At 39.9% G+C, this 26654-nt stretch overlaps 1 protein-coding gene across 5 annotated transcripts in view; it reads left to right on the plus strand.

The window, feature by feature from the left end:
• KIAA0930 overlaps nucleotides 1-26654 on the plus strand; it is a 62584-nt gene that overhangs the window by 21675 nt on the left and 14255 nt on the right. For 3 of the 5 annotated variants that reach the window (XM_083366323.1, XM_083366319.1, XM_083366321.1), the window contains exons 2-3: nucleotides 16618-16766; nucleotides 25523-25630. In XM_083366323.1, the coding sequence (XP_083222449.1) occupies nucleotides 16618-16766; nucleotides 25523-25630 (257 nt within the window). The remainder of the gene's footprint in view (nucleotides 1-16617; nucleotides 16767-25522; nucleotides 25631-26654) is intronic. The other 2 variants (XM_083366320.1, XM_083366322.1) reach the window with 1 other exon arrangement.

The raw sequence follows: 26654 nt of genomic DNA on the forward strand, positions 1-26654 counted from the left end.
AAAAAATACGACTTTCCTGTGTCTGAAAAGTCGTGGGAACATAGGGTGGAAAAAGTTGTTGAGAATGAGAGGGTGAAGATCTTGTGGGAGTTCCGAATATAATCAGATCGACAGAACACAACAAGCCAGATATCGCAGTCGTAGAGAACCGAGGTGTACAGTTGATTGATATCGCTGTACCAGGAGATGCCAGAGTCGAAGAAAAAGAACTGGGAAAAATTATGAAATACCATGACCTGGCCACCGAATCTGTGCGATTATGGATGAAACGCGTAACAGTGATACCCATTGTCATTGGGGCACTGGGAACTATGTCCAAAAACTTTGCAAAATACATCAAGAAATTGCAGCTTCCTGCATTAACTCCAGCAAAGCTACAAAAATCTCTGCTACTCGGAACATCTTACATTTTAAGGAGATACCTGGTTGATACCTAGGATGCTGGCAGCAACCCGTGTCAACCATTAGTGCCAGTCAATCTGAATGTTCAGTTGACTGAGGTTCATGTTTAATGAATAAAAGTTTAATAATATTAATAAAGTTGGAAGGGACCTTGGAGGTCATCTAGTCCAACCCCCTGCTCAGGCAGGAAACCCTATACCATTTCAGACAAATGGCTGTCCAGTCTCCTCTTAAAAACTTCCAGTGTTGGAGCATTCACAGCTTCTGGAGGCAGGTTGTTCCACTGATTAATTGTTCTAACTGTCAGAAAATTTCTCCTTAGTTCTAGGTTGCTTCTCTCCTTGATTAGTTTCCATCTGTTGCTTCTTGTCATTCCTTCAGCTGCTTTGGAGAATAGCTTGACTCCCTCTTCTTTGTGGCAGCCCCTGAGATATTGGAACACTGCTATCGTGTCCCCCCTCGTCCTTCATTAAACTAGACATACCCAATTCCAGCAACTGTTCCTTATATTTTTTTAGCCTCCAGTCCCCTAATCATCTTTGTTGCTCTTCTCTGTACTCTATCTAGAGTCTCAACATCTTTTTTACATCATGGTGACCAAAATTGGATGCAGTATTGCATTGGGAGTTGGGTGGCATTTAAATTTAATAATAATAATAATAATAATAATAATAATAATAATAATAATAATAATAATAATAATAATAATAATAATAATTCATCCTTTGGTATTCCAGACAGGTCAGCTCCTGGCTATAGCAATGGGTGGATGATACTGAATAAACAGTTTGAGTTGGCTGACTAAGGAATTCTGGGAGTTGAAGTCCACACATCCTAAAGTGGCCAAGAGAAACTCTGACATGGTATAATTGTGTGGCTGGTTGATAAAAAAAAACAAGGAATTTAGGTTGGTACTTCAAACGTGTAGACAATGAAATTCAATGGCCCATGTTGTGGTATCTTCTCAGATGGACTACGTATTAGATGAAGGCAATCTACAAATTGTAGTTGATGCAGAATATTTTAGTATAACACTGAACTCTGAGCAATCAATGACACTGTCCTTTTCTTGCCTGCACTGTATTAACTTCTGAAGTGTTAAAATCCAGTACCTGTTTCTCATTTGTAAATTCTAATTTGGGACAGTAGCTAAAATTGTTCCTCTTACTAGATGAACCTCATAAAGCTTGAAATCCTCAATACCTCCCTTGTCTGATTGCAAGATAGAAAGTCGATAAGGTGTTGAATGATGTTTCTTTCTTGAGAAACCAGCTTTTTGCAATTGGGTAGTTGCCAGTTAATTGGAGAAGACGTTGACCTAGGATTACCTAACATCATCCTCGAAGCGAGCCACCAGTAATACTAATTATGATCAGGTATTCGTCTTGTAGGCTGTGCTGTATTGCTTGGGTGATGGGGAGCAATCCATAAAGGTGAAATAAGGGAGACCCTGTGGATTTTACTCTGCTGGTTGTTGCCAACTGTAAGGGGCAGTGCTCATCTCCTTTTCAAGGGCCATTGAGCCAGTGCTGACCAAAGACATTTCCACGATCATGTGGCCAGCATGACATCATGGAGTGCTGTTACTGTTAACAGTCCATAAGGACTGTGATTATTTGGACAAGAGCATTTGTGGCATGGAGGCAAAAAAGTCAAGGTGAAAGCCACAATTGTGCAATGGAAACCCGGCCCTAATGTTGCAGGAAGTGGAGTGTTTATGCCCATCGTCTTAACTTTTTGGATCCCACCCACGGTTGGGTGCCCATGTTGGTGCCAGTTTATACTACACTGTGGTGAAGAGAAGGACTACGGGTGACTTGATAGCAGTCTTATTTGAGAGGCTGTTGCAGAGAGAAGGGGGGGGGTCAACCTGTTCTCCAAACCATCTGAGGACGAGACAAGAAGTATCAGATGGAAGCTTAACAAAGAGAGATCCAACCTAGAATTAAGGAGAAATGTCCTGTCAGAACAATTAATCAATGGAACTCCAGAAGTTGTGAGTGCTGCTCCATAGACTGGACAGCCATTTGTCTGAAATGGTATAAGGTCTCCTGCTTGAACTGGGCTGGACTAGAAGACCTCCGAGATCCCTTCCACCTTTGTTATTCTGTATTCTGTATGCATTCAGATATGGTTTTAAAATACAAAGGGAAAAAATTAAAGGGATTATTTGCTTCTGTTGTTATGTGTCCTTTGTAGCGTGAAGCCCTAGTTTTTAACCCATGTATTTTCTGGAATATTTCCTAAAATCTAGTAGAAAGGTATACTTTTGACAGGCCAATTATTTGGAAAAGACAGATTCTTTTCTTTATGCTGTACAGATTTATGCCTCCTGAGTGGGCTTTTAAATGCATTTTTATCCCTTATTTATTCTGTTGTGTGGAAATATTCTGAACCATTATGGGAAGTTCTTTTCCCTCCAACTTGTAAAAAGGATGATTAAAAAATCTTTGAATTCCTATTTTCTGATGAACTGTGGAAGCTCAACTATCTGAACTCATTTGGTATTAAGCTTTTATCCTAAAATGTTTCGCAATGCTTTACACTCAGCTGCTTGGCAGAGTCAAGTTATTAGACACTGAATAACTGTAAAATGGTTTCTGGTCAAAGGGAGTGGAGAAAGCAAACGCAGTAGACACTTCTTAAAATGATACCAGTTCTTGTGGCTGACACATCTAGTCACAAAAGCAGATTAATTTTATCTACTGCTATTGGCACAATCTAATTAAACTGGTTAATTGTAAGAAATAAATGAGAGAATGCAGGAGAGCAGTACGTAATATTATATCCAACTTTAACCCTAAGAAGGTTCAAAGAGCAGACATGTTGCCTATTTTATACTCCCAATTGCAGTACTCTTAGGAAAGTAGCTGAATCAAAGTGGTGGCAAGCCAAGGATGTCACAAGGAATTTGAACGTAACCTCTGCTATCCAAACCCCACATCACTCCAGCTAATTTTGGGTGTAATCCCAGTGAGAATCATATGTATTAATTCTGTAAGGATGGTGAACGCCACTGAAAGATGACTTGGCCTGTACGATAATGTACCTAAATCAACAAGCATGGTGTTTTATAGGGGAACACAAGCACATTTCTCAAAGTTTTGGTAATTTGAATTTTAGAAGGGGAGACATAGCGGGGGCCGGAGATTCTGAACAACGCAGAGTTGTGAGGTCACATTGTCAGCCACGTTGCTTTTCTAATGCATCTCCATGTTGCAACTCATCAAGAAGGGGAAGAGCAGGTAGCACAATGCTGCAAATGTTGCTTTGGCCTTTCTTGATGAGAGCCCCTGGAAGTGAGGGAGCAGGACTTAGCAATGAAAGAAGATTAATGGAAGCATCTGTCTAGCACTTGCCTAGGCTGGCCATGACCTACATTGGATTTTCCTGACTCCTGACTAATTTATTGGAAGGAGAAAGGTGAACTACAGTGCTGTGGTGCCTGCCACTGCTAGTAAGGCTCTTAGATTAGCAATGGGAGATGGTAAATTGACAACAGAAATTAAATTTAAAATAAATTATTTATTAAAATAAATAATTATAATGTAATATGGGAGGATTGTATAAAAACAGTGCTGGTGGAAAGCAAAGGGAGCAAACCTACTCAGGAATATATGCTGTTTTGGAGGGGATAAGGGCAGAATTGAAATATATGGTGTACTGTTAGTTGTTGTACGAGAAGAAACATAGGTAATAAAAATGGTCTCTAGGGGGGGTGGGTACACTGTAATATTTGTATTTTTATATTGTTTTTTAATTTAGATTTACATGTATTATGTTTCTATTATGTTTGTATTATGAAAAAAAAGCAATGGGAGTTGATGGCAATCTGCCTGCAACATCTGTCACTCCACTGATTGTCAGGATTGATTTGTCTGATCTGGCTGGCTAGCTGAGTGTCTTCTTCCCTCCTCCCTCTTCTCTCCTTCATGGCTGTTCCATGTGGATTTTTTTTTTTTTGCCTGTCCACCCCATCATGTAGACCAGACCAAGGAATCAACTTCACAGAATGGCTGAAGCTACTTTTACTGAGATTGGCCATATAGGTAATAGAATTACGCAAGTATGATCGTGCTATATATTTCCTCCTTTTGTAGTTTAGTGAATTAGGGGAGTATTTGAGCCACTTATATGTTTTTAAAGAACCTAAGATGCTTTTCACCGCTCAGTTGTGCTAGTAACGAATCTTGCAAATCTCTTGTCAAGGTCATGTTCCTTTTCTGGCATGCTGACTGGGAATTCTGGGAATTGAAGTTCCCGCAGGGCTGCAGACACTTCACCCCACGTTCAGGAATTTGCTCACAGCAGAAATTTCACAAGTCACAGCCGCCTTGCTTTATTGTAGATGTAATAGAAGTATTCCAAAGACCCGCCTACTTTGGAATACTTAGCTAAAAAACATATGTCCGCTTTTCCTCCCGTCTTTTGAAAACAATGGAAATTCAGCTACTTTTCTCATGGCTGGGAGGCTTCTGCTTGTTGGTTTTGTAGTACTATTCCTCCTGGGTTGTACAGGATTTTCCCCCAGCTATTTGTTCCCTTGAGCACTTCATTCTTCTAACACAGGAGAGGGAAATTGCCAAACAAAACATGGCAGTGTGTCACACAGGATGTCCATTTGCCTACGTCAGGGGTCTTCAAACTTGGCCATTTTATGATTTGTGGACTTCAACTCCCAGAATTCCTCAGCCAGGCACACTGGCTGAGAAATTCTGGAAGTTGAAGTCCACCAGTCATAAAACGGCCAAGTTTGAAGATCCCTGGCCTACGTGAAACCAGATTCATACTTATAATAAAAATGATGCGAGAAGAATTGGAGCTGTCCATTACAGCATGGAATCTTGACTTATATTTACTTTTAAATGGAAAAAAAAATCAGTCAGATGGAGCAGAGAGCTTTGTGAGACCCATACTTTTATCAGATTCTAGTCTTGCTTCAGTGAGGAATTTCATTAGCCTTATTTGTGCTTCAGTGAACACGAGATTGTATATAATGAATATGTATATACATGGCATCATTTGGAGCTATATGGGCAGAATCCTTCATATTCAAGATATTCTATTAATGTTACTGAAGTGTAGCTCTGAAAAATAATTAGGTTTCCTTCTTCAAGGGTAACATGATCCGTGTTCTTAGCAATTATTATATAATGATGCTGTGAACATTTTTAAAAAGGACATACATATAATAAAGGATATATATAATTCAGTGTAGTGATCATTAACACCTTTTGTTTGATTTGCTATTGTTTTGAACTCTTACTCTTACTAGTGATAATCATTTCAGTAAAATATTGTACACTACAGCTCTAAGGAACATTCCCCTGAGTTAAAGCAACATTTCCCCCCCAAAATAGAAAAATTAATCTTGCTTGCTGCAAATGTTTTTTCTGGTTCTTTCATTACCATTTTATTACATTTCTGCATATTGGATCAATGATATAAATGATATATCATGTAGCAACTGAGGCTGACTTAGTGGCAAGTCTCTACCTCTAATCATGATTGCTGATAGACAGCAGTTTCCTTCCATTCTGAACTCAGCAACAGATGAAAAGTGGAACCTAATGTCCAGCATTGACATATTGGAACTTAAAAAAAAAACTCCAAATCTCCAAACTCACTGTAAAATCAATTACCTGGACCTTAATAGGTCTTAATAAGGAATGCTGCATGTGATATGGATATGATTAAGGCTGGTAACCTGATCTATGTGTTGTCAGTTCTCATTCAGGATGCTGCTTATAAGTGCTATGTCAGGGGTCTTCAAACTTGGCCCTTTTATGACTTGTGGACTTCAATCCCAGTATTCCTCAGCCAGGCACCCTGGCTGAGGAATTCTGGGAGTTGAAGTCCACAAGCCATAAAAGGGCCAAGTTTGAAGACCCCTGTGGTGCTATGTGCTTAGAGCTCAAAGCATTGTTAGAGACCCCACACATCCACTTTACGGTCTGTTTATGTTGCTCCCCTCTGGGAGGAGGTTTTGAAGTATTTCTAGCAGGACTATCCGATTCTGTAATAGCTTTGTTCCCTATGCCATCTGTCTGGTAAACTCACAAGATTCGTTTTTCTCAACATGCACATGTATATATAACCCGAACCAGGCTGTATTGTTTCTCTGTATCATATAATATATGTGGGTATGTGCATAATTCTGTATTTATTTATTTATTCATATTTATGTAGTGTAGATTGGAGGTAGTGACCCTTTGAGAGCTGTATGCAATGAAATTTCATTTTCATGTATGCCAATTAGTGTATATTCAAAGTGACAATAAAGTTATTATTCTATTATTCTAGTCTATTCAGTCTTAGTATTAAAATCTTCTATAAGAACTTCAGTGGACCGAAGCTATGATGGGCACATAAGTCCATATTTATAGGGCCCACCTGGGAATGACATTGGAGGTGGAAGATTGAGGATGAAAATTGGAAAGAGTCTAAATTAATAAATGAAATGAGCAAATGAAAGAAAAATAGATATGTTGTATATCTGTGAAAAAGTGGAAGGATTTAATCAAGCCAAATCAAGGTAACTCATTTTATGAAATGGGAATTGATGAAAATATGCAGATAAGTGAAGGTGAAGATGGATGAAGGGCTAAAATGGTCATCAAATTGTATGTAATGATGCCATCTAGTTTGAAGGGAGAGCATATGAAACTAGGAATTTATCAGTTGTAGATAGTTGCATGTTGATTCACCAGTGAACAGTGATTACGAAGGAGTCAAAATGTTGATCTTGTCTTTAAGGAGAGTGTGGTTATTCTTGTTTTATTTTGTCCAAACAGCAATAGGTCTTTGGCTAGGCCTTCATAAAGGTGTAGAGAGAACACAAAATAACTTTCAGAATATTGTAATCATTTGTGGGTATCTATGTTGTCGATCAGAAGGTCGGCAGTTTTGCGGGTCGAATCCCGAGTGCCGCGTAACTAAGTGAGCGCCTGTTACTCGTCCCAGCTTCTGCCAACCTAGCAGTTCGAAAGCACGTAAAAATGCAAGTAGAAAAATAGGGACCACTCCAGTGGGAAGGTAACAGCATTCCGTGCACCTTTGGCGTCTAGTCATGCCGGCCACATGACCACGGAGACGTCCTCGGACAAGCGCTGGCTCTTCGGCTTTGAAACGGAGATGAGCACCGGCCCCTAGAGTCGGAAACGACTAGCACGCATGTGTGGGGGAACCTTTACCTTTACCTTTATGTTGAGAGAAATGTTTTTCAGAACACAAGAGTTATCTCTCCTTTAATGGGTAAAAAATCGAAAGGTCTAATAAAGAGGGATGTTATTTAGCTTTGTCATGCCTAACCTGCTTGACAGAAGCTCTGCTTGCTCAGATCCATTGTTCAGTTATTTGACTTATTGTCGCCCTGAGGCTGATGTTGCTATACTGAATAATTGCTTTGCAAGCTCATGAAATATCACAGTAGCATCCTCTGAGGTTAAATTGGGATTCAGGTGGGATGCTGAAGTAATAATCATTATTGATTCTTTCTATCCCCTCATCAGCTCATTTATGCTCTAGTGCTCTTACTGATCATGTAAAAAACAAACAAACACTGAGCTGTGTTATTTTTTTAGTGATATCTCTGGGGTTCATAGATATTCTTGGAAATTAAGGCTTCTCCTAGGGCAGGGGTCAGCAACCTGAAACAGTGAAAGAGCCACTCGGAACCGGTTCCCTCACAAAAGGAAAAACTGGGAGCCACAAAAAATGTGTGCACATGCACGTACATGCATGTATGCGCAGAACAGTTTGACTGAAGAGTGGAGCCAATGCGAGATATGCACCTACCCTGCATATTTGAATTGATTGGTTGAACTTTTTTAGTCCCACTTTTTTTTTGAACTGCACATGGCAGAGGACTGGGAGCCGCAGGAGACGGCTGAAAGAGGCTCCGGAGCCGCGGGTTGCAGACCTGTGTCTTAGGGTCTAACGGGTAGGCAACCTTGGCTCTTTTATGACTCATGGACTTCAATTCCCAGAATTCCTGAGCCAGCTTGGCTGGCCTACCCCAGCAATTTGACAAAGCACATTCCTACCTTGCGGGAACTCGGGGTTTGTGTGTGTGTGTGGCTCATGTGATGGGTGGCTGGCTGGAAGAATCATGGGGTGTGGGGTGTGGGGCTTGCGCAATGGTTGGCTGGCTGGGAGGATTAAGGGGTGTGGCTCGTATGACAGGCTGGGAAGATTGTGGGGGTTACAGTTTGAAAGGATGAGTTTGGGGTCTTAAATTATGCAGCAATATTGCAATTCTACATATCCATGACACTGCATATCCATGAGTCTACTGCAAGCTGTGTATATTTCTGTGAACGCATATAATTATACTAATGAGGATGGCTGTAGCTTGGTAACAATTTTTCAAACATCCCAAGCAAACATGAAGGTTGCTTAGAGGTTTTATTTCCCTGCTTATTGCATCTTTATGGACGACAACTTGCATAAAATTAATTTGTGAGCCCACCACACTGGGCTCCTCTTTCTTGAGAATCCCTTGGGATTAATTGTCTGCTGGAAAAAAAAATACAGTTAGAGACAACATAATTTCAGATGCCTCATTCATACCTGTAACATTGGAAATAGTACGTTGTAAGATCAATTCTACTCCTAACTCAACTTAGCAAACTGGAAACTTTTACTAGATCTCACAGCTTGCCAAATTTAAAGACTGGTCAAATTGGTTTCCAACTTGGCAAGATCCAAAATAGCCAACTAACATCCTCCTTGAGAATTCATCCTATTTAGTCTTTAGAACTCATCCTATTTAGCAGACATGCCTTCTAAAAGTCCCATTCCATCCCCTTTATTTTGCAGTATTCTACCTCTCCATTCAGTGACTTGATGAAGTAGATGCAAAAATAATTTAAAAGTTGGAGTTACTAGCTCAGATAGTACCGCCGCCCACCCAAAAAAAACTGGGCAAGAAGAGAATACTGCATGTGGCTTCATGTATTGCCGCTGTTACTCTATCCATGCTGTCAGAACCTCAAATTGCAGTTTGTCTTGCTCTGTAACTGGCAGTGGTTACTCCCACTGGATGCAAGAACATTTCCCCTGTTTTAACAATCAGGAACAGGTTTGAATTGTCAGAGTATTGGATATTCTTTCAGCTGCTTTTCCGATGACTTAAACCCTCTTTATGCTGTTTAAAAAAAAAGCATTAACCAAGATGTTCCAAATTCTGGGTGTGGAAAAATAGATTTCAGGATTCAGTTTCTCTTTTCAGAAAGTTAAAATGACCCTGCAGTGCTGATTGATAGTCAAAGCAGACAGTTTCTTGTAAGGCAAAAAAGGAAAATAATAAGTTTGAGGACACAGCAACCTCCCAGACTGCAAATAGTGGCACTGTTTATCCCGCTTCTGCTATCCTGTGAAATTTATTGCTAGGCGATGACAGACTGTTAGTTAAACTTGTTTAATAAGATGAAAAGGTTGCGCTTACAGACTTTGGTGCACCAGATGCCCTTTCATTCTGTGGTGTTTTTGTAAATGCAATCAGTTTAGGAGCTGAATATCAGTGCAGACTTTCTGCCATGCAGCCTTTGTTTATGGAAGGTGGATGACAATGTTTAGTTTTTCATAGCTTTCCAGGCTTCACTGTATCTCATGAACCCATGCACAAAGCTTGCTGACAGAATGCAGATTTTTTTTTTAAGGCAGCCTTGAGAGTTTCATAGAATCCAAGAACTAGAAGTGACCTATGATCCTTTTTTCAGTGCAGACATCTAAATTAAAAGTCTCTAATAGACGGCTGCCTGGCCTCCACCTGTAAATGTCCAGCCAAATTCCTGGAAAATATTGGCGGTGCAGAGATTGGCGAGGATGGCTGAAAAGATCATTGGCAGTTCCCTCCCTCCCATCCAGGACATGGCACAGAAGCGTTGTTTGAACAGGGTCCATTAAGATTGTCTGGGACACTACACATCCTCTTCACGACCTGTTTTCCTTGTTACCTTCTGGAAGGAGGCTTCGTGGTATCCAGAGCAGAACATGCAGATTCAGCCATCGTTTCATTCCATACAGCATTAACCTTGTGAACTCTCAAGCTTCCTCTTTCCGTTATATGTTAAAAGATGGACCGTATTTAATATTTATTTGTTATGTGTATGTAGGGGTGTGGGTCTGTACAGTGTTGTGATTCAGGGTCAGCCTGTGGGTTCGGCAGTTGGGTCGGACGATTCAGAGGAGGAGGAGGGGGGTGTTGGAGAGCCTGCAGAGGACAGCCTGGAGGCTTTGCAGAACCCTCAGCCAGGCCCCTCCCATCTGGTCACTACGCAGACCCAGCTGTGTGAGCCTGACAGCGTGGATGAAGATGACCCACAGCTGGCCCTGTTCAAGTACGCCCTACACAGGAGGCAGTCAATCAGGAGGAAACAGAGGAAGGCAATGGGGCACCTCAGAAGGAGGCAAAGAGAAGCCACGCCTTGAACTGTTTAAAAGGGGAATGTGTAGGAGGGCTGGTTTGCTGAAGGCAACCGTTTGAATACCTCCTGTTTCATGGTTCGTGTTTTTGTTTGGCTCTGTTTGCTCTGTTTTATGTCAATAAATTTGGCAGGCTTAGTTCCAGCCTCTTGCCTTTTTGTAAAGGGGTTGTCCCTGCCTTTTCTGCAGGGCCGGTAGTAGGCTGGTACAGAACATACATATATTGTATGTAGTACATTTTAGGTGTGTGTCATGAATATATTTCACTTTTAGAGCAAGCAACTAAATTTCATTTTTGATGTGTGCCGTTGTGCCCACAGTAAGAAATGACAATAAAGATGATCTTGTCTTGTCTTATCTTAACTGGTGGAAACACAGCATGTGACTTACCAGAAACTGAAGGACACTGGGAAATGGTAGTTCATCAAAGGACATCCCATCACAGCCACCTTGATCTTGGAACTGGCTGTTTGGAGTATAGGGTAGTCCTCATCTTAGGACCACAAACCGAACCCAAAATTTATTGTTCCTAAGTGAGAAATTTGTTGAGTTTTGCCCCGTTTTACGACTTTTTTAGCCAGGTTTGTTCAGAGAATCACTGCCAGTTCTTAAGTTAGTAACCTGGTTGTGAATCTGGCTTGCCCATTGGCTTTGCTTATCAGAAGATTGCAAAAGGTGGATCACATGATTCCAGGCCACTGCAACCGTCATGAATGTGAGTCAGTTGGAAAGCATCCGAATCTAAATCATGTGACCACGAGGATGCTGCAACAGTCATAAGTGTGAAAAGTGGTCCTAAGTCACTTTTTTTCAGTGCCGTTGTAACTTCAAACGGTCACTAAATGAATGGTTGTAAGTCAAGGACCACCTGTATTCCAGGTTTGATACATGCTCACTGCAGATGTTCTGCACTAGAATTCTTGGAATGAGTCTTGATGTTGGACTACTTCTGGAATATGGGGAATAGCCCATTTGAAGGTTGGAAGGTTTTGCACACAGTTGCTAGATGCCTTCTGGCATCTATTTACATTATTTGGATTATTGCTTGATCCTAAAGTGTTTTGGGCAACAGTGCAAAAAGGCCAACTTAACTGTTAGCTTCATTGGGTTTCCTTCTCCTGGTGGCTTCTACCATACCCTGACCTCCATATTGGACTTTGCTTCACTTTCTACCCTTCCATCTTGACCCGGATGCAGTTCATACTCCCTTAAGCATTGTTCTCAGGGTCTCTGAAGCTCCTGGTTCCTTTAAGGTTTTAATTCTTAAAATAATTGCTTTCTAAAATAGTGAGTCGTAACGCCAATTTGCATGAGCAGAACATCTTAGATAATAGAGCTAATAAGAGATTAACCTTTGGATTAGAAAAATGCACTACATGGCACCAATGTGATGTAATGGTTAGGAAACTGGATTTGGGACTGGGGAGATTCTGTGCTTTGTGTAAATTCAAAGAGAAGGAAACAGTCAGAGGTGGATCCATGTGGCATCCAACCTTAAAAATAGAGTTAGTTGAGCTGTTCATTTCTAGATTTCTTAATTTGTTATGCTTAATGAAGGAAACTTTCACTAAAGCAGGTACACGTTTTTGGCTCTGAGGAGGGCACATTGGTATTATTAACAGTAACACTCTTATTAGCCATTCTGGTTAATGCACTCTTAAACATGAACAGTTAAGTCTGGAGTGAGTGAGTGAGTGAGTGAATGAATGAATGAATGAATGAATGAATGAATGAATGAATGAATTAAAATCAAGAGTTACAAAAATCTTGATGGAAGAGCTGGAAGCTTCTAGCAAAAAGCTGCATTCCATGGAGGGTTAGTTGAGCATCGTTACACCGGGTGTACTGTCCAACATTGCTTCTAGTTGAAATGTGGAGTAAGACTTTGCCCTAAATTCTACTTGAATACCCAATCTAAGGCTTGCCGAAGGGGTGAGTTTCATCATTACATCATTGGCTTTTAAGAACATCCTAGGAATAAATAGAAAAAAAATGGAAAAATATCTTTAGAATTACTGAAATAACACGTTGCCTTAACGTAGCAAAAGAATGGCTTTGTACTTTTAAAAACTTTTCTGCAGCTTGGTAGAGGCAGCCAGAGAAGTGTTTTTCAACCTTGGCAAATTTAAGATGTTGGACTTCAGTTCCCAGAACTTCTCAGCCAGGGAATTCTGAGATTTGAAGTCCATGCATCTTAAAGTTGCCAAAACTGAGAAACGCTGATCCAAAGACTTTTTTTTTCTTTTTTATGATTTAAATATGTATTTTGGGGCCATTTCAAGCGGTAAGGCTCCTAGGCTGCTGAACTGAAAAGGAAATGATAAGACGGTGATGGGGATAAGGGAATTGCAGATTGCACGGGAACGCTCCCAGGTTCCCAATCTTCATGTTTTCAAATGTTCCTAAATTCACAATAAATTACACCGGAGATTATTCTGGGATGTTTTACAGTAACTACTTTCTGTCTTAGACTGGATGATAAATGAACCTCAACAAAGGAAAGGGGGAGGTGCCCTCATCATTGTTACCTTCTCCATTGTGGGGAAGGGAAGAACAGAGTGGAGAAGCAAAAATAAACAGGTAGTCCTCAACTTACAACAGTTCATTTAAGTGACCGTTCAGAGTTACAGTGGCACTGAAAACAATGACTTAGGACCGTTTTTCACAGTTAATGACCTTTGCAGCATCCCCATGGTCACGTGATCATAATCCAGATGCTTGGCAACTGGCTCATACTTATGACCATCCCAGGGTCATGCGATTATTTTTCGTGACTTCCTGACCAGCAAAGAAAACGGGGAGGCCAGATTCACTTAACAGCTAGGCTCCTGACTTACCAACTGCAGTGATTCACTTAACAACCGTCGCAAAAAATGTCATTAGATGGGGCAAAACTCACTTAACAAATCTCTCAACTGGCTCAATTGTGGTCATATGTCGAGGACTACCTGTACTGTAGGTAGTCCTTGACTAACAACCACAATTGGGATCAGAATTTCTGTTGCTAACAAGTCAGTTGTTAAATGAGATGTGCCTGATTTTGTGATCCTTTTTTTGTCATGGCCATTAAGCAAATCAGTGCAGCTGTTGAATGAATCCTGCGGGCATTAAGCAAATGCAGCATTCTCCCCAACAGAATCCCAGGTTGCTGCAATTCGTCATAAATGCACACCATTTTGCAAGTACCTGAATGTTGACCACATGACCTTGGGGACACTGCACGGGTGGTAAATGTAAGTCTCTCTCAACTGCTCCTCACACTTCACAACCATTGCAGCATCCATCCCCCTGGTCAAGTGGTCAACATTCGGGTACTTGGAAAATGGTGTGCATTTATGACGATTGCAGCTATCCGTGCTGTTGTAACTTTGAACCATTGCTAGATGAATGGTTGTAAGTTGAGTGTCATGGTTCCGACAAATGAAACTCTTCAAAGAACTTCAAGGCATTGTTTAACCTTAAAGAATCTTTAATAGAAAAGCATAGCTTCGGCACATACATGATTGAAGCCGAAATCTGAATTCCCCTCCCCTCATTAGCAGTCATAGATCACATTCTCCAATTAGTTTGAAATGCAAGCTTTCCCTCCTGTTTCCAACCGGCCATTTCTTATCATCTCTTTATTTCAAAAGCCCCAGAATTGTTATGTCTAATTAACTCCCATTGCATTTCTCCTTCCCCAACATCATCTAATTCTAAGAGCATAGAGAGAAAGAGGCTACATCTCCCTATGTTGTCAAAGCAAGAACATCCAATGTTAGCAGCATTGACATTGAGCACTGCCTGTACCAGGGATAGGCAACCTCGGCTCTTTTATGACTCATGGACTTCAACTCCCAGAATTCCTGAGTCAGCATAGCTGACTCGGGAATTCTGGGAGCTGAAGTCCATGAGCCTACCCCTGGCCTGGCCTGTACTGTCAATTTCTTTTTGGTGTAAGACTCTTCCCGGAGCTTCAGCTGGTTTTTCCCTTCTGTCACACCCAGCTGATGAGATTCCCCTTCCTCCTCCTCCTCCTCCTCCTCCTCCTCCTCCTCCTCCTCCTCCTCCTCCTCCTCCTCCTCCTCCTTCTTCTTCTTCTTCTTCTTCTTCTTCTTCTTCTTCTTCTTCTTCTTCTTCTTCTTCTTCCTCTCTTTTCCCTGCATTTTTCTGCACAAGGGAAGTTTTTTCAGTTGACTTTAGGAGCAGGCGGCATTTTCAGGAATATTTTAACCTAGCTGTGAAGTTTTATCCCCTTGACTGAGACTTGTTATATGAATTGCTCAGGACAGTCAAATATTTTAGTCTGGTCCTTATCTCCAAATCACACCTGGCCGTGAAGTGCCTGGCCTTTTCCTATCTTTCCACCATTGCAAAAAAAAACCCCCACAAAAAACTCCAGATTAGGCTGGGAAAGCCATTTCTGAGCAGTTAAATGTTGGATCGTAAGAGGACGCAGAAAATGCTGTTTTTATCGATGTTGGCTGGCAGACACATCCTTTGCATCCAGACGGATTAGCAAAGCAAAGTAGCAAAATAGCAAAGTGGATTTGGTGCTGGATTTAAGTGACAAGCCCTTGAGCGCGTTGTGTTCTGTTTCAAGTATTCTGCTCTATGTTTATTGCATGGACTTTTTTTTTAAAGTTAGCAGAACAAGGCTGTAATAGTAATACAGATATTCTCAGGGAAAACAGCAAAGGGAATCCGCTAATCTTTCTATCTGGCCGGATTTCCCGACTTGAAAAGTCATCACCATAATATATCCCTCAACAAACTATATGCAGCAAAAGAAAAGATTCTTTGCTTCTGCTGTGCAGCTTTTGGTCTCTGCCAAGCAGTTGGGAAAAGACTTTTTTCAAGGCTAATGTGTTTGTCAAGCAAACCAATGCAGGATTGCAATGAAGTTGTTGATGTGTAGGCGAATCTTGCCAAATTGCCTTGGCAGGCTGCTGTGAGTCTCCATTTCTGGCTGGCAGATTTAAGTAATAGACAGTAATAAATGGAGGTCAAGTTCTAATGAATTTCACAATCATTTGCCTTATGAAAACATTCCCCAACCACGCACAGGTGTTTCTGAACAAGTAAACTTACAACTCAACAAACAGAGATCACTTTGTCTGTAACCGTTTCAATCTTTGTACCGATTTTACAATAGAGGGAATTTGATGACAGCGTGATGATCTTCGTTGTGGCAAGTCCTTGAGAATGGCTGCTGAAGAAATCTAGAGATGCTAGACTTGGATTTTGTCCTAAAACGATAGGCCAGGGGTCTTCAAACTTGGCCCTTTTATGACTTGTGGACTTCAACTCCCAGAATTCCTCAACCAGGGTGCCTGGCTGAGGAATTCTGGGAGTTGAAGTCCACAAGTCATAAAAGGGCCAAGTTTGAAGACCCCTGTGATAGGGGAACGTAGATGTCATAAGAGCCAATTTGGCCTCGTGGTTAAGGCACTAGGCTAGAAAGCAGGAGACCATGAGTTCAAGTCCTACCTTAGCCATGAAAGCCAGCTGGGTGACTTTGGGCCAGTCGTTCTCTTTCCGCCCAACCCACTGCACGGGGTGGTTGTTATATGGAAAAGAGGAAGAGGAAGGTGTGTTGAATATGTTAGCTGCCTTGCGTTATCCGTAAAAATAATAAAAGGTAGAATACAAATTAAATAAATAACAAGCTGCCATGTAAGATAAGACAGGGCTTTGGGCAACTAGGCGACCATCTGCGCTGCTTGCCAAATTTCCCAGTTGATATCTTTGTATTAACCCAACAAATGCAGTCTGATATCTTAATCCTTCCTTTGACTTCCTTGTTAGGGTGTTTCAAAGATGACCGCATTGTATTCTGGACCTGGATGTTCTCCACCTATTTTATGGAGAAATGGGCTCCGAGGCAAGATGACATGCTCTTCTACGTTCGCAGGAGACTGGCCTACGTTGGCGGAGACAGTGTAGAAGAAAAGAAGGTATGTTGATTAACAAGATGAAACTCCAAGCAAGGCCCTTTTTGTTCTTCCCATATTAATGGCCAGTGGGTTTCCTCTTCAGCTGAGAGGAAATTAGAAAGAAGATCAAAGACTTGCGTAGATATTGATTTCGGCTGAAGGAGATTTTTTTTTTACCCAGTTAAAAGAATATATCTATTCAGCGCGAATCAGAAGCAAAGGTGCGCTGACAGGGAGCACTATCGCTGATATGAGCCAAGAAGTTGGTTGATTTGATTTGATTTGATTATGTGATTGATTAATTAATTAATCCGCCCATCTCAAGCAATGTTGGATGGCAAACAATCATAAAAGCAATCATAAAAGCGGAACCCCAAATGTAAAATTAAATATGTGCAGCAGTTAAGATATATTACAGTGGGCAGATGTTGGCATAGCCGGGAAATGGGGCCCTTCATACATTTGGGGACCCCAAGCCCAGACAAATAACCAGGTCTTCAAGGCCCTTCCAAAAGACCAATAGGATTGGGCCCCTTTTATTCTCGGAGGGATGATGTTCGAGAGCAGGGGTGTCAAACTTGCAACGTCGTGTGACATGTCGCGACGTATCGCAACTTTTTTTTCCCATTGGTGGCAATGGGGTAGGCACGGTTTCACCATAATGCATCTGGACCCCTGTTCTAGAGCAGTGGCCCCCAACCTTTTGGGCACCAGGGACTGGTTCCATGGGAAAAGGTTTTTCCACGGACTGCAGGGGGTGTGGCTTCATGTGCTGCCTGCGTCCCGTGGATGGCGCTTCGCTTTGTTTGCATGGACCAGTTTCTAGCATGGCGTGGACTGGTGGCGGTCCACGGACCTTGTTCTAGAGGGCAAGCAGAGAGAAACAGAGAGAGAGAGAGACAGACAGAGAGAAGAAAATAGTAAAAATAAAGTAAAAGCTACAGCGTCTTCATACGTTATAAAGAAAAATCCTCTGCAGTTATGAATGTAACTATACATCTAATAATATTGCATCAGATTGGAGCTGCATTTAAATTTGTGTTCATTTTGACTTTCCCAGAACAAAAAGAGAAGAATGCCTCCTTTTAACCTTGCACTTCAGCTTTATTCTATCTACTTGAAAATATTTCTAGAAATGCAGCTTTTGAAATACTTTCATACCAAATAGAGGAAACTGTTTTATATGTTTGATTATGTCTTTTCTTTTCAGGTTAATCTCGAAAAGCAAAACTAGTTTGTCAAAATTTTCCCTCCCCCCCTCCTCCACTTTCCCCTCTCCCTCTCCCCCCTTCATTTGTGAAGCATGAAATTAATGTTCTGTGATTTATAGCCATCTCCACCTGTCACCTCTCAGATTGAATACAAAATACGAATTTTGTACCAGTTCTGTTTGTTTGATGTAAAATCCCCCTGGGCATGAACAATATTGCATTTTTGAACTCAATAGCTCCCTCTTGATTACTGCAATAAAACAGAATTTGCATGTTTAAAGGAATAATACAGCAATTCTAATAATCCTTGTGTCTGCCCAGTTATCAAGCAATGTTTTTTTTTATAAAAAGGGATATTGGGGCAAGCCATCCGTGCTAATTTTGATTTATTTATAAAATGGATAGTCTAAAAGGTCTCTTTTTTAAATTAGATCCCAAAACAAATCGAATTGTTTTGCTCTCATATTGCACATTCAAATCTTTCTTTCTTCAAATTGTCAGACTCCAATTTGAATTGAATCAGAACTGATTGGCAAAACCCGAATAGAGAAACTTCTTGATGCTTCCTTGCATGTTCACAAAAGCTTCTGCCTTTTAATAAATCGTATACATGAGAAAAAGTTCTACCAGACTCCTGATTTTTGGCTTCCAAAGTTACTCACCAATGCCTTACTACGTTGCCTGCTGTTTGCTAATGATGGGCCTACCTAAGCTGCAAATCCATTAAAAAAAACCCAGCGTTTTTCAACCTTGGCAACTTTAAGATGTGTGAACTTAAATTCCCAGCATTCCCCAGCCTGCATGGTCAGGTGGAGAATTCCTAGAGTTGAAATCCACACATCTTAAAAGTTGCCAGGGCTGAGAAACATTGCAAAAAGATAATGTTTCTTTTAATGGGAGGGAAAGGGGTCAGAAACAGTTTCAAGAGAAAATTTTTATAAAATGTTTTATAGATGGCATTTGGATCCCAAAAAGTTGTCTAACATGTATCCTAATCTACAGTCTAAATGCTGGAGATGTAGTTTAGATGCCACCTATTTTCATATGTGGTGGACTTGTAGAAATATAAAAGCTTTTTGGATTAAAATTTGGTGGAACATTCAAAAGATTTTTAAGAGAAAGATAAAGTTTTCTCCACAATTGTTTTTACTGGGTATTGTTGTAGATTGTGATACTAAAGAAACCAATCGGATGTTGAATTTGATAACAGCAGCACGGTTACTGGTGGGACAATACTGGAAGAAGGATAGTTTGCCTACCTCAACTCCCAGAAACCACGAGTCATAAAAGAGCCAAGGTTGCCTACCCCTGGGCTAGTCCAATGCCCAGCTGCTTAACACATTTGTGCTTTCATCCTACCTTGGTCTTGGGAGATTTTCTGTGGGTGTGTTCAGTTTGGACAAATCATGGTCCAATGATTTGGACCATGCAAACAATGCATGTCCCATTCAGCTCTTCGATGGCACATGAATTCCTTTTCACCATGGAAGTTCTTGCTATTACCAAAGCAGTCTGCTTAGAGCTGTATGCAACGAAATTTCATTTTAATGTATACCGACAATAATTCTATTCTATTCTATTCTATTCTATTCTATTCTATTCTATTCTATTCTATTCTATTCTATTCTATTCTATTCTATTCTATTCTATTCTATTCTATTCTATTCTATTCTATTCTATTCTATTCCATTCCATTCCATTCCATTCCATTCCATTCCATTCCATTCCATTCCATTCCATTCTATCTTCTCTTCTCTTCTCTTCTCTTCTCTTCTCTTCTCTTCTCTTCTCTTCTCTTCTCTTCTCTTCTCTTATTCACATATATTTCAGCTTCTTTTCTTCCACAATCCATGTCATAACTTGGTGAGATTAGCTAAGCCATGGAAGATGGCCTGATCCCAACACAAACTTCCATTCCTAATCCCTTGATATCATCTAAGGCTGTTCTGCTCCAAACTTGATTGTCACTACGGTTGATCAGACCGAGCGAAGCTTTTCCGGTCATCTGAAGCTTAATAAAATACTCATTATCATAATGCAGGGGATAGGATATCTTTAGAAGAATATAACGGGGCTTGTCTTACCTTGTTATGACTGAACCATCAAGCAGAAAGTCTTATCAACTCACACTTTTCATTATTTATGAATCCATTAAGAATGAATTCTTGACTCAAAAGAGTTAATTCTTAATTCAAACAGTTCTGCAGAACTTGTATAGATACACAGACATTTAAATACGTTCCAACCATGTAATTCAAGATGATTTGTGAAGAAGTTACAGGCAGTCTTTGACTTACAACCATTGCTTAGGCTGAAGCTACAACTGACACTGGAAAAAGCGACCTACAAAAGGTCTTCTCATTTGCAACTGCTGCAGCATCCTCTGGTCACACAGTGAAAATTCGGATACTTGGTCACTGGCATATATTAGTTCTGGATATTTGTAGTGTTCCCGAGTCCTGTGATTACCATTTCCAACCTTCCCACCTGGCTTCTGACAAGCAAAGTCAGTGAGGGACTTGCTTAACGACTGTTTGAGTCACTTAATAATTTTGTTGTTATTTGCTTAGCAACTATGGCAAGTTGTTATTTGCTTAGCAACTATGGCAAGGAAGGTCATAAAATCAGGCATGGGCTCACTTCCTTGCTTAGCAATGGAAATTCAATTGTGGTCATAAGTCAAGGACTACTACTACAACATGTAAATAGTTAATTTCTCTGCTAAAATCCATTAAGAGAAACATACCTTATTACATGCATAAATTAGGTCAGGGTTGCTCACATAATGAATCTGGATTGTCAGGATAATAATTTAACAGCTAAACAGTTTATGTAGAGATGTAATGGAATGTGGATGATTCCATGATAAGATGATGCGATGATAGGAATGACTCAGCGGGGTCTGTATCTGTGTCCCTTTTTTTAAAAAAAAAGGTTTTACTGATTTTCTAATTTTACATTTAAGTATTTGAAAAGCAACGTGGCGGCTGAGTTAACCGATAATTCAATGATGTACAGAATACAAATCTCAAAATGCCACATTAAATATTTCCTCTCTTTTCCCCTTAGTATTTATTGTCTCATTTTTAAACTAATACAATTCTTATTAGGTCAATTAAGTAAAAATAACATGCTTACATTTATCAATAATTTTTAGCTTATACATATCTTAGTTATTTTAATATTCAGTCTTTATAGACAATCAATGTCCTAATTAGTTTTCCCAATTTTTAGTTAATATTTGAATTTAACATTTGTTGTTTATAATTTCCAAATTTTGAGTAACCAAAATTCCCATTATCAAATTCATAACAAAGTGTAATATTCAAGATACACATCTTATCTATTCAAACATATTCTATTTCTCACCATCTTACATCATCTAATAATACAATATAGCATTCTTATTTTCTATTAATTCCCAAATATCTTAACCTTAGTAATCAGAATTTCTCTTGTTTCAACATCAAATACTTCCTTTCTTTTTCTCTTAATGTTTACTGTCTCATATTTAGGCTACTACAATTCTTATTATATCAGCTAAGTAAATACATGTTTATTACATTTATCCATAGATTTTTAGTTTATATATGTCTTAATTACTTTTACATTCAATCTTTGTAGACAAATCAATATTCAATTTTAACTTTTAATATTTATAATTCCAAGTTCTAAATAATCAAATTTTTCTTCATCTCAGTTCATAACAAAATTTAGTATTCAGCGTATACATCTTATCTATTTGAGTATACCGGTATTCTCTTTTAATCTTCACTGATAAATCAAAACCCCAATTTTCTTCAGCCATATTCTAGCTCTCTTTCTTTGCCAATTCGCCTTCCATCTCCGTGCTTTTAAATCATCAAATGGATCTCCCTCTGTTATTATACATATTATTTGAAATAAAAGATGACATCCAATCGCCATTTTTTTGGAAGTACTAACAAATTGTCTCTCTCTTTTTTCCATCTCGATGTAGTTGTCCTGAAATATTTATCTTCCCTTCAGTCTGTATACATAAATATAAAATATATGGAAGAGAGAGGTGGTTTGAAGCAGACAGGACTTAGCACAGCACTAATTGCCCGGGTTCTGGTAATATCCATCGTGTAGAAAAGAGGAGCAGTAAAAATTGCCTGCCAAGCATTTTTGAGATTTTTCTTCAAACAAAAACTAAAAAGAGCTGAGGTTACAGCTCAAGGCTGCGGTGTGCACTTGTGATTTTTAAGTAGAAAGGAAAAAAACTCACTCTGAGACAGGAGCAAGGCTGTGCCAGACTTTTTTTTTCAGCCTCAGAAAACATTTCACTTTATTGAAAGATGTAAGTGGTGTGAGCTTCTCAACTTTTAGGGGATAATGGTTTGCTGAATTGATACCGGTGAGGATAAAAATGGGGGTTGTCCCTAGATTACTGTTCTTCCAAAAAGGAGAGAATGCATTAATCTTCAGATTATGGATTCCTCAACAACCCTCTTATAGTTTGTCCTACCTCCGTCTAGATCAGAGGTCTTCAAACTCGGCCCTTTTATGACTCATGGACTTCAACTCCCAGAATTCCTCAGCCAGTGTGCCTGGCTGAGGAATTCTGGGAGTTGAAGTCCATGAGTCATAAAAGGGCCGAGTTTGAAGACCCCTGGTCTAGATCTTCGTTTCAAATGCTAAGGCGCTCTTCCTTTCCTCCTCCGCTGCAGATATTTTACTCTGTATATGGACTATTGCCATCTCCGCCATTTTGTTTCCCTCCTGATTTTACCTGAATCACAAATGACATTTTATCCATTTCTTCCTGCATTCAAACTAATAAAAAAGGAACTGCCGCTTTTTAACAGCATGACTGCAAATGGAATTGTAAATCAACCAAGTTATAGCGGGACATGTGAATAGAGGTATTTCCCTTTCCAATGAATCATTTGCAGCTCTTTCAGTACAGTGCTGAAACCTAACGCCATTTATTTTAGTTGTTTGTTTTCAGTTATGTACCATTAGAATTCAATAATTCCTGGTGACTTACATAAAAAGTATGAAACACTCAAAGCCAAACCGTTTACAAACATATGTTCAGCCTGTCAAATGAGGTCCACCAGAGATTACCATCATCTGTATGCTCTGGGCACTATCTTGAAAACTCAAGCTGCATTTCACTGAGAACATTTACATTTTCCCACGTGGCTACTTCTAAAATAAACTCTGGATCACCGATAAAGAGGTTTCCCTATATTTTCCTCTCCCCGTAGGGAGAAAAATGGATGACGCTTCACGCTACCAGCTATTTCCTTTCTTGGTGTATTATATATACACCATATATATATAAGGAAGAAGAATTTGTGGAAAAACATCTGAGGGTTACAGGATGGAGTCATTGAATTTCCCAGAAATTTCTCTGACTGGGCATCTTCTAGGAACAAGCATATAAGCCTCTTTTTGTCAGCAGTTTTCATACCCAACAAAGTATGGAAACAAAAATGGAAGGATGTAACTCTGGAAGGACAGAGACACACAACAGCCATTCAGAAATTCTGCCATATTGAGGCGGGGGATGGTTGGGGGAAGGAGAGTTAGATTGGTTCTGGATTCCATCAAATTGTTCCAGGCAAAGCCACTGGCCTAGCTTCTAAATCAGAGCTGGGGAACCATGGCTCTTTTATGACTTGTGGACTTCAACTCCCACAATTCCTGGGCCAGCCATGCTGGCCAAGGTTCCCCACCCCCTGTTCTAGATGGTACACAATTGGACCCTAACTCTAATTATAGAATCTTTAAATAACTACCGGTAAAATCTAAATATTTCAGATGGAACCTGGTATTGTCTTGTCCAACTAACTTATTAGAAGACATAAGCTTTGGTGATCTGCAGCTAACTTTATCAGATGGATGGAGTAGCTAGCTCAGGGGTAGGCAACCTTGACTCTTTTATGACTCGTGGACTTCAACTCCCAGAATTCCTGAGCCAGCCATGCTGAGAGAAAAGGGTGAGGTTTCCAAGCTGAGCCATGCTGGCTCAGGAATTCTGCGAGTTGAAGTCCACGAGTCATAAAAGAGTCAAGGTTGCCTACCCGTGAGCTAGATTAATGTAGGATGTCAGCAGTGGGTCTCTAGATTCTGCATAGGGCAAGTGGGACAAACTTTGCACAAAAGAAATAATGGACACCAATTTGACCTCAGGGCTCCAAACAAGGACAAAGTACTGTAATATCAGAACATTCCAGCGTTTCTGGAAAAGTATTTTAACAGCACCCTTGAGCATAAAATTGCTAAGATTGCAATAATAATAATAATAACAACAGCAGCAACAACAACAATAATAAATCATCTTACATTTTAAGGAGATACCTGGTTGATACCTAGGATGCCGGCAGCAACCCGTGTCAACCATTAGTGCCAGTCAATTTGAGTGTTCAGTTGACTGAGGTTCGTGTTTTATGAATAAAAGTTTTATATATAATAATAATAATAATAATAATAATAATAATAATAATAATAATAATAATAATAATAATAATAATAATAAGCTGGAAGGGACCTTGGAGGTCTTCTAATCCAACCCCCTGCTCAGGCAGAAAACTGTATACCGTTTCAGACAAATGGTTGTCCAGTCTCTTCTTAAAACTTCCAATGCTGGACCATTCACAACTTCTGGAAGGTGGTTATTTCACTGATTAATTGTTCTAGCGGAAAGAATCTTTTTACAATGTTCAGTGGACTTTTACATACGTAGTTCTTTTTTTACGAATAATAAAGTCAGTCAGTGTTAAAAGATAGAGAATTCCTGGAATCAAGCATGACCCATGGAGACTCTACAGACCGCATATTTAGGTTTCTTCGCAGCAATACCAACGTGCCTTGCTATTGCGTTTTTCCAAGATACTTTCCTGATTTACTTAGCATGGGCTAATCTTGGGTAGCTATTTTTGTGATCTGACAAAATCATAATTAAAAGCTCAAAGATACCACCGTGATCACTAATTTCCAACCTGCTGACCCTAAAAAAAAAAAAGAGAGAGAGAGAGAGATATTAAATGGAAAATACCAACTTTTCCTAAGCTTGTTTAGCTGTTTTCAAGACTAGCCAAGATTAGTTCTTGACTGTAGAAATCAACATATTACCAATCTATCATAATTTCTTGGTGGACATTTTAAGCCACACCCTAGAAGTAGGGTGTCGTGTAGATATCTCACAAGTGATAGCAGGGTCAATATGTAATAAAGGACATACAGCATAACAATAACCTGACAGAAGAGGCAAAAAGAGTAAAAATATTAAATGGAAGAAAGAGGTTAAGACACTACATTGCTGAAACTCTCCCGTAGGGAAAGTAGCTTTTGTTAAGGGCTATTTGTTTGAAAAGTAACAATGGGAGCCCCTTTCCTGCTTCAGATTAACCTGAATGTTTGGGAAAGGGGGTGAAAATGGAGAAGTTGGTCAGATTCAGGTACCATCCACGTTTGACTTGATCTTGTCAGCTAATCACTGTCCTTCCTTAACGAAACTCCTGACCACCCCCCCCCAAATACTAGCTTTCCAGTTAAAGTGGGATTCTTAACCTGCACTGTTGGGTTTTCTTTTAGCAGGTTGAAGTTGAAGTATATCGCAGAGATTCCAAGAAACTTCCAGGTTTGGGAGATCCTGATATTGATTGGGAGGAGAGCGTCTACTTGAACCTTATACTGCAGAAGGTGACCCCAGTCTTTCTCTTCTCCAAAGCTTGCTGCCACTAGGAGAGGGGATGCCTGCAATTTGTGGGGTATTTGAGAATTTTTTTTAAAAAAAGGCACCTTGGCTTAAATCTGCACCACCTACCAATCAGTTGGTCATTTCCAGACTTCCCATCTCTTTAAAACCGGTAGTAAGGCTATCCGTTCCTCAGCAGTTTCAGCTTGACTAAAGAGACTACATGCAGGCCGATGATCCTATAGCAGTGCAGAATGGATAAGGATACTATGGTGGTGTTCATTATCTGCTTGGTGAGTGCCTCCCGGACAAGGCAAGCCACTTGGAGTGGGGTACTGGAGTGAAGAAGCAAAAAAACAAAAACTAGACTGCTTTTTTTTAATTGCCAGTCTTAAATTAGCTTTATTGTTATGAATCAAAGTGCCAGACATCACACGTTCCTTTGTGGTTTTGTTTCATTTCCAGGGGTTGTAATGATTTATAGAAAGTTGCCTTGCAGTTGGCTTTTCTTAAAAAAAACAACACCCAAAACCTGTTATATTGTTGTTTCAGATTGGATTTTAATTGGTGATTTCATTTACCTTGAGTGTTCTGTTCTTGAAACGGAAACGCTGGAAACAAATTCTTGCAATAAGCCAACAGCATAAATAAATCTCTGTTGTTTTTTTTCTGAAAGCTTCTAAAGTATTTCAGTGTATTGGGTAGGGGACAAAAGTGAGCAAACCCTTCGGACGATTCTGACGTCTAGAAACCAAAGTGGACAGGACCAGAATATTTGGAACTTTGCTTGTGGGGAGGATGCAAGAAGCGTTTAATGTTGCCCCTACCTCTTAATTTTTTCCTCTCCTTTGTCTAGTCCCAGCTCCAGGGATTATTAATCAGCAGCCCTTCAGTTTAAATTTGAAAAGATATTTTTATTTTATAGGGCAAAAGTTTATGTCACTTTGTTAGATTTCTATTCCACCTTTGAGGGATTACTTATTTATAAGGTTGCTCAGCAATGGTGTGGTATTTTCCTAGGGAAGAGTT

The sequence above is a fragment of the Vipera ursinii genome (genome assembly GCF_947247035.1).
Source record: "Vipera ursinii genome assembly, chromosome: 6".
Taxonomy (NCBI): domain Eukaryota; kingdom Metazoa; phylum Chordata; class Lepidosauria; order Squamata; family Viperidae; genus Vipera; species Vipera ursinii.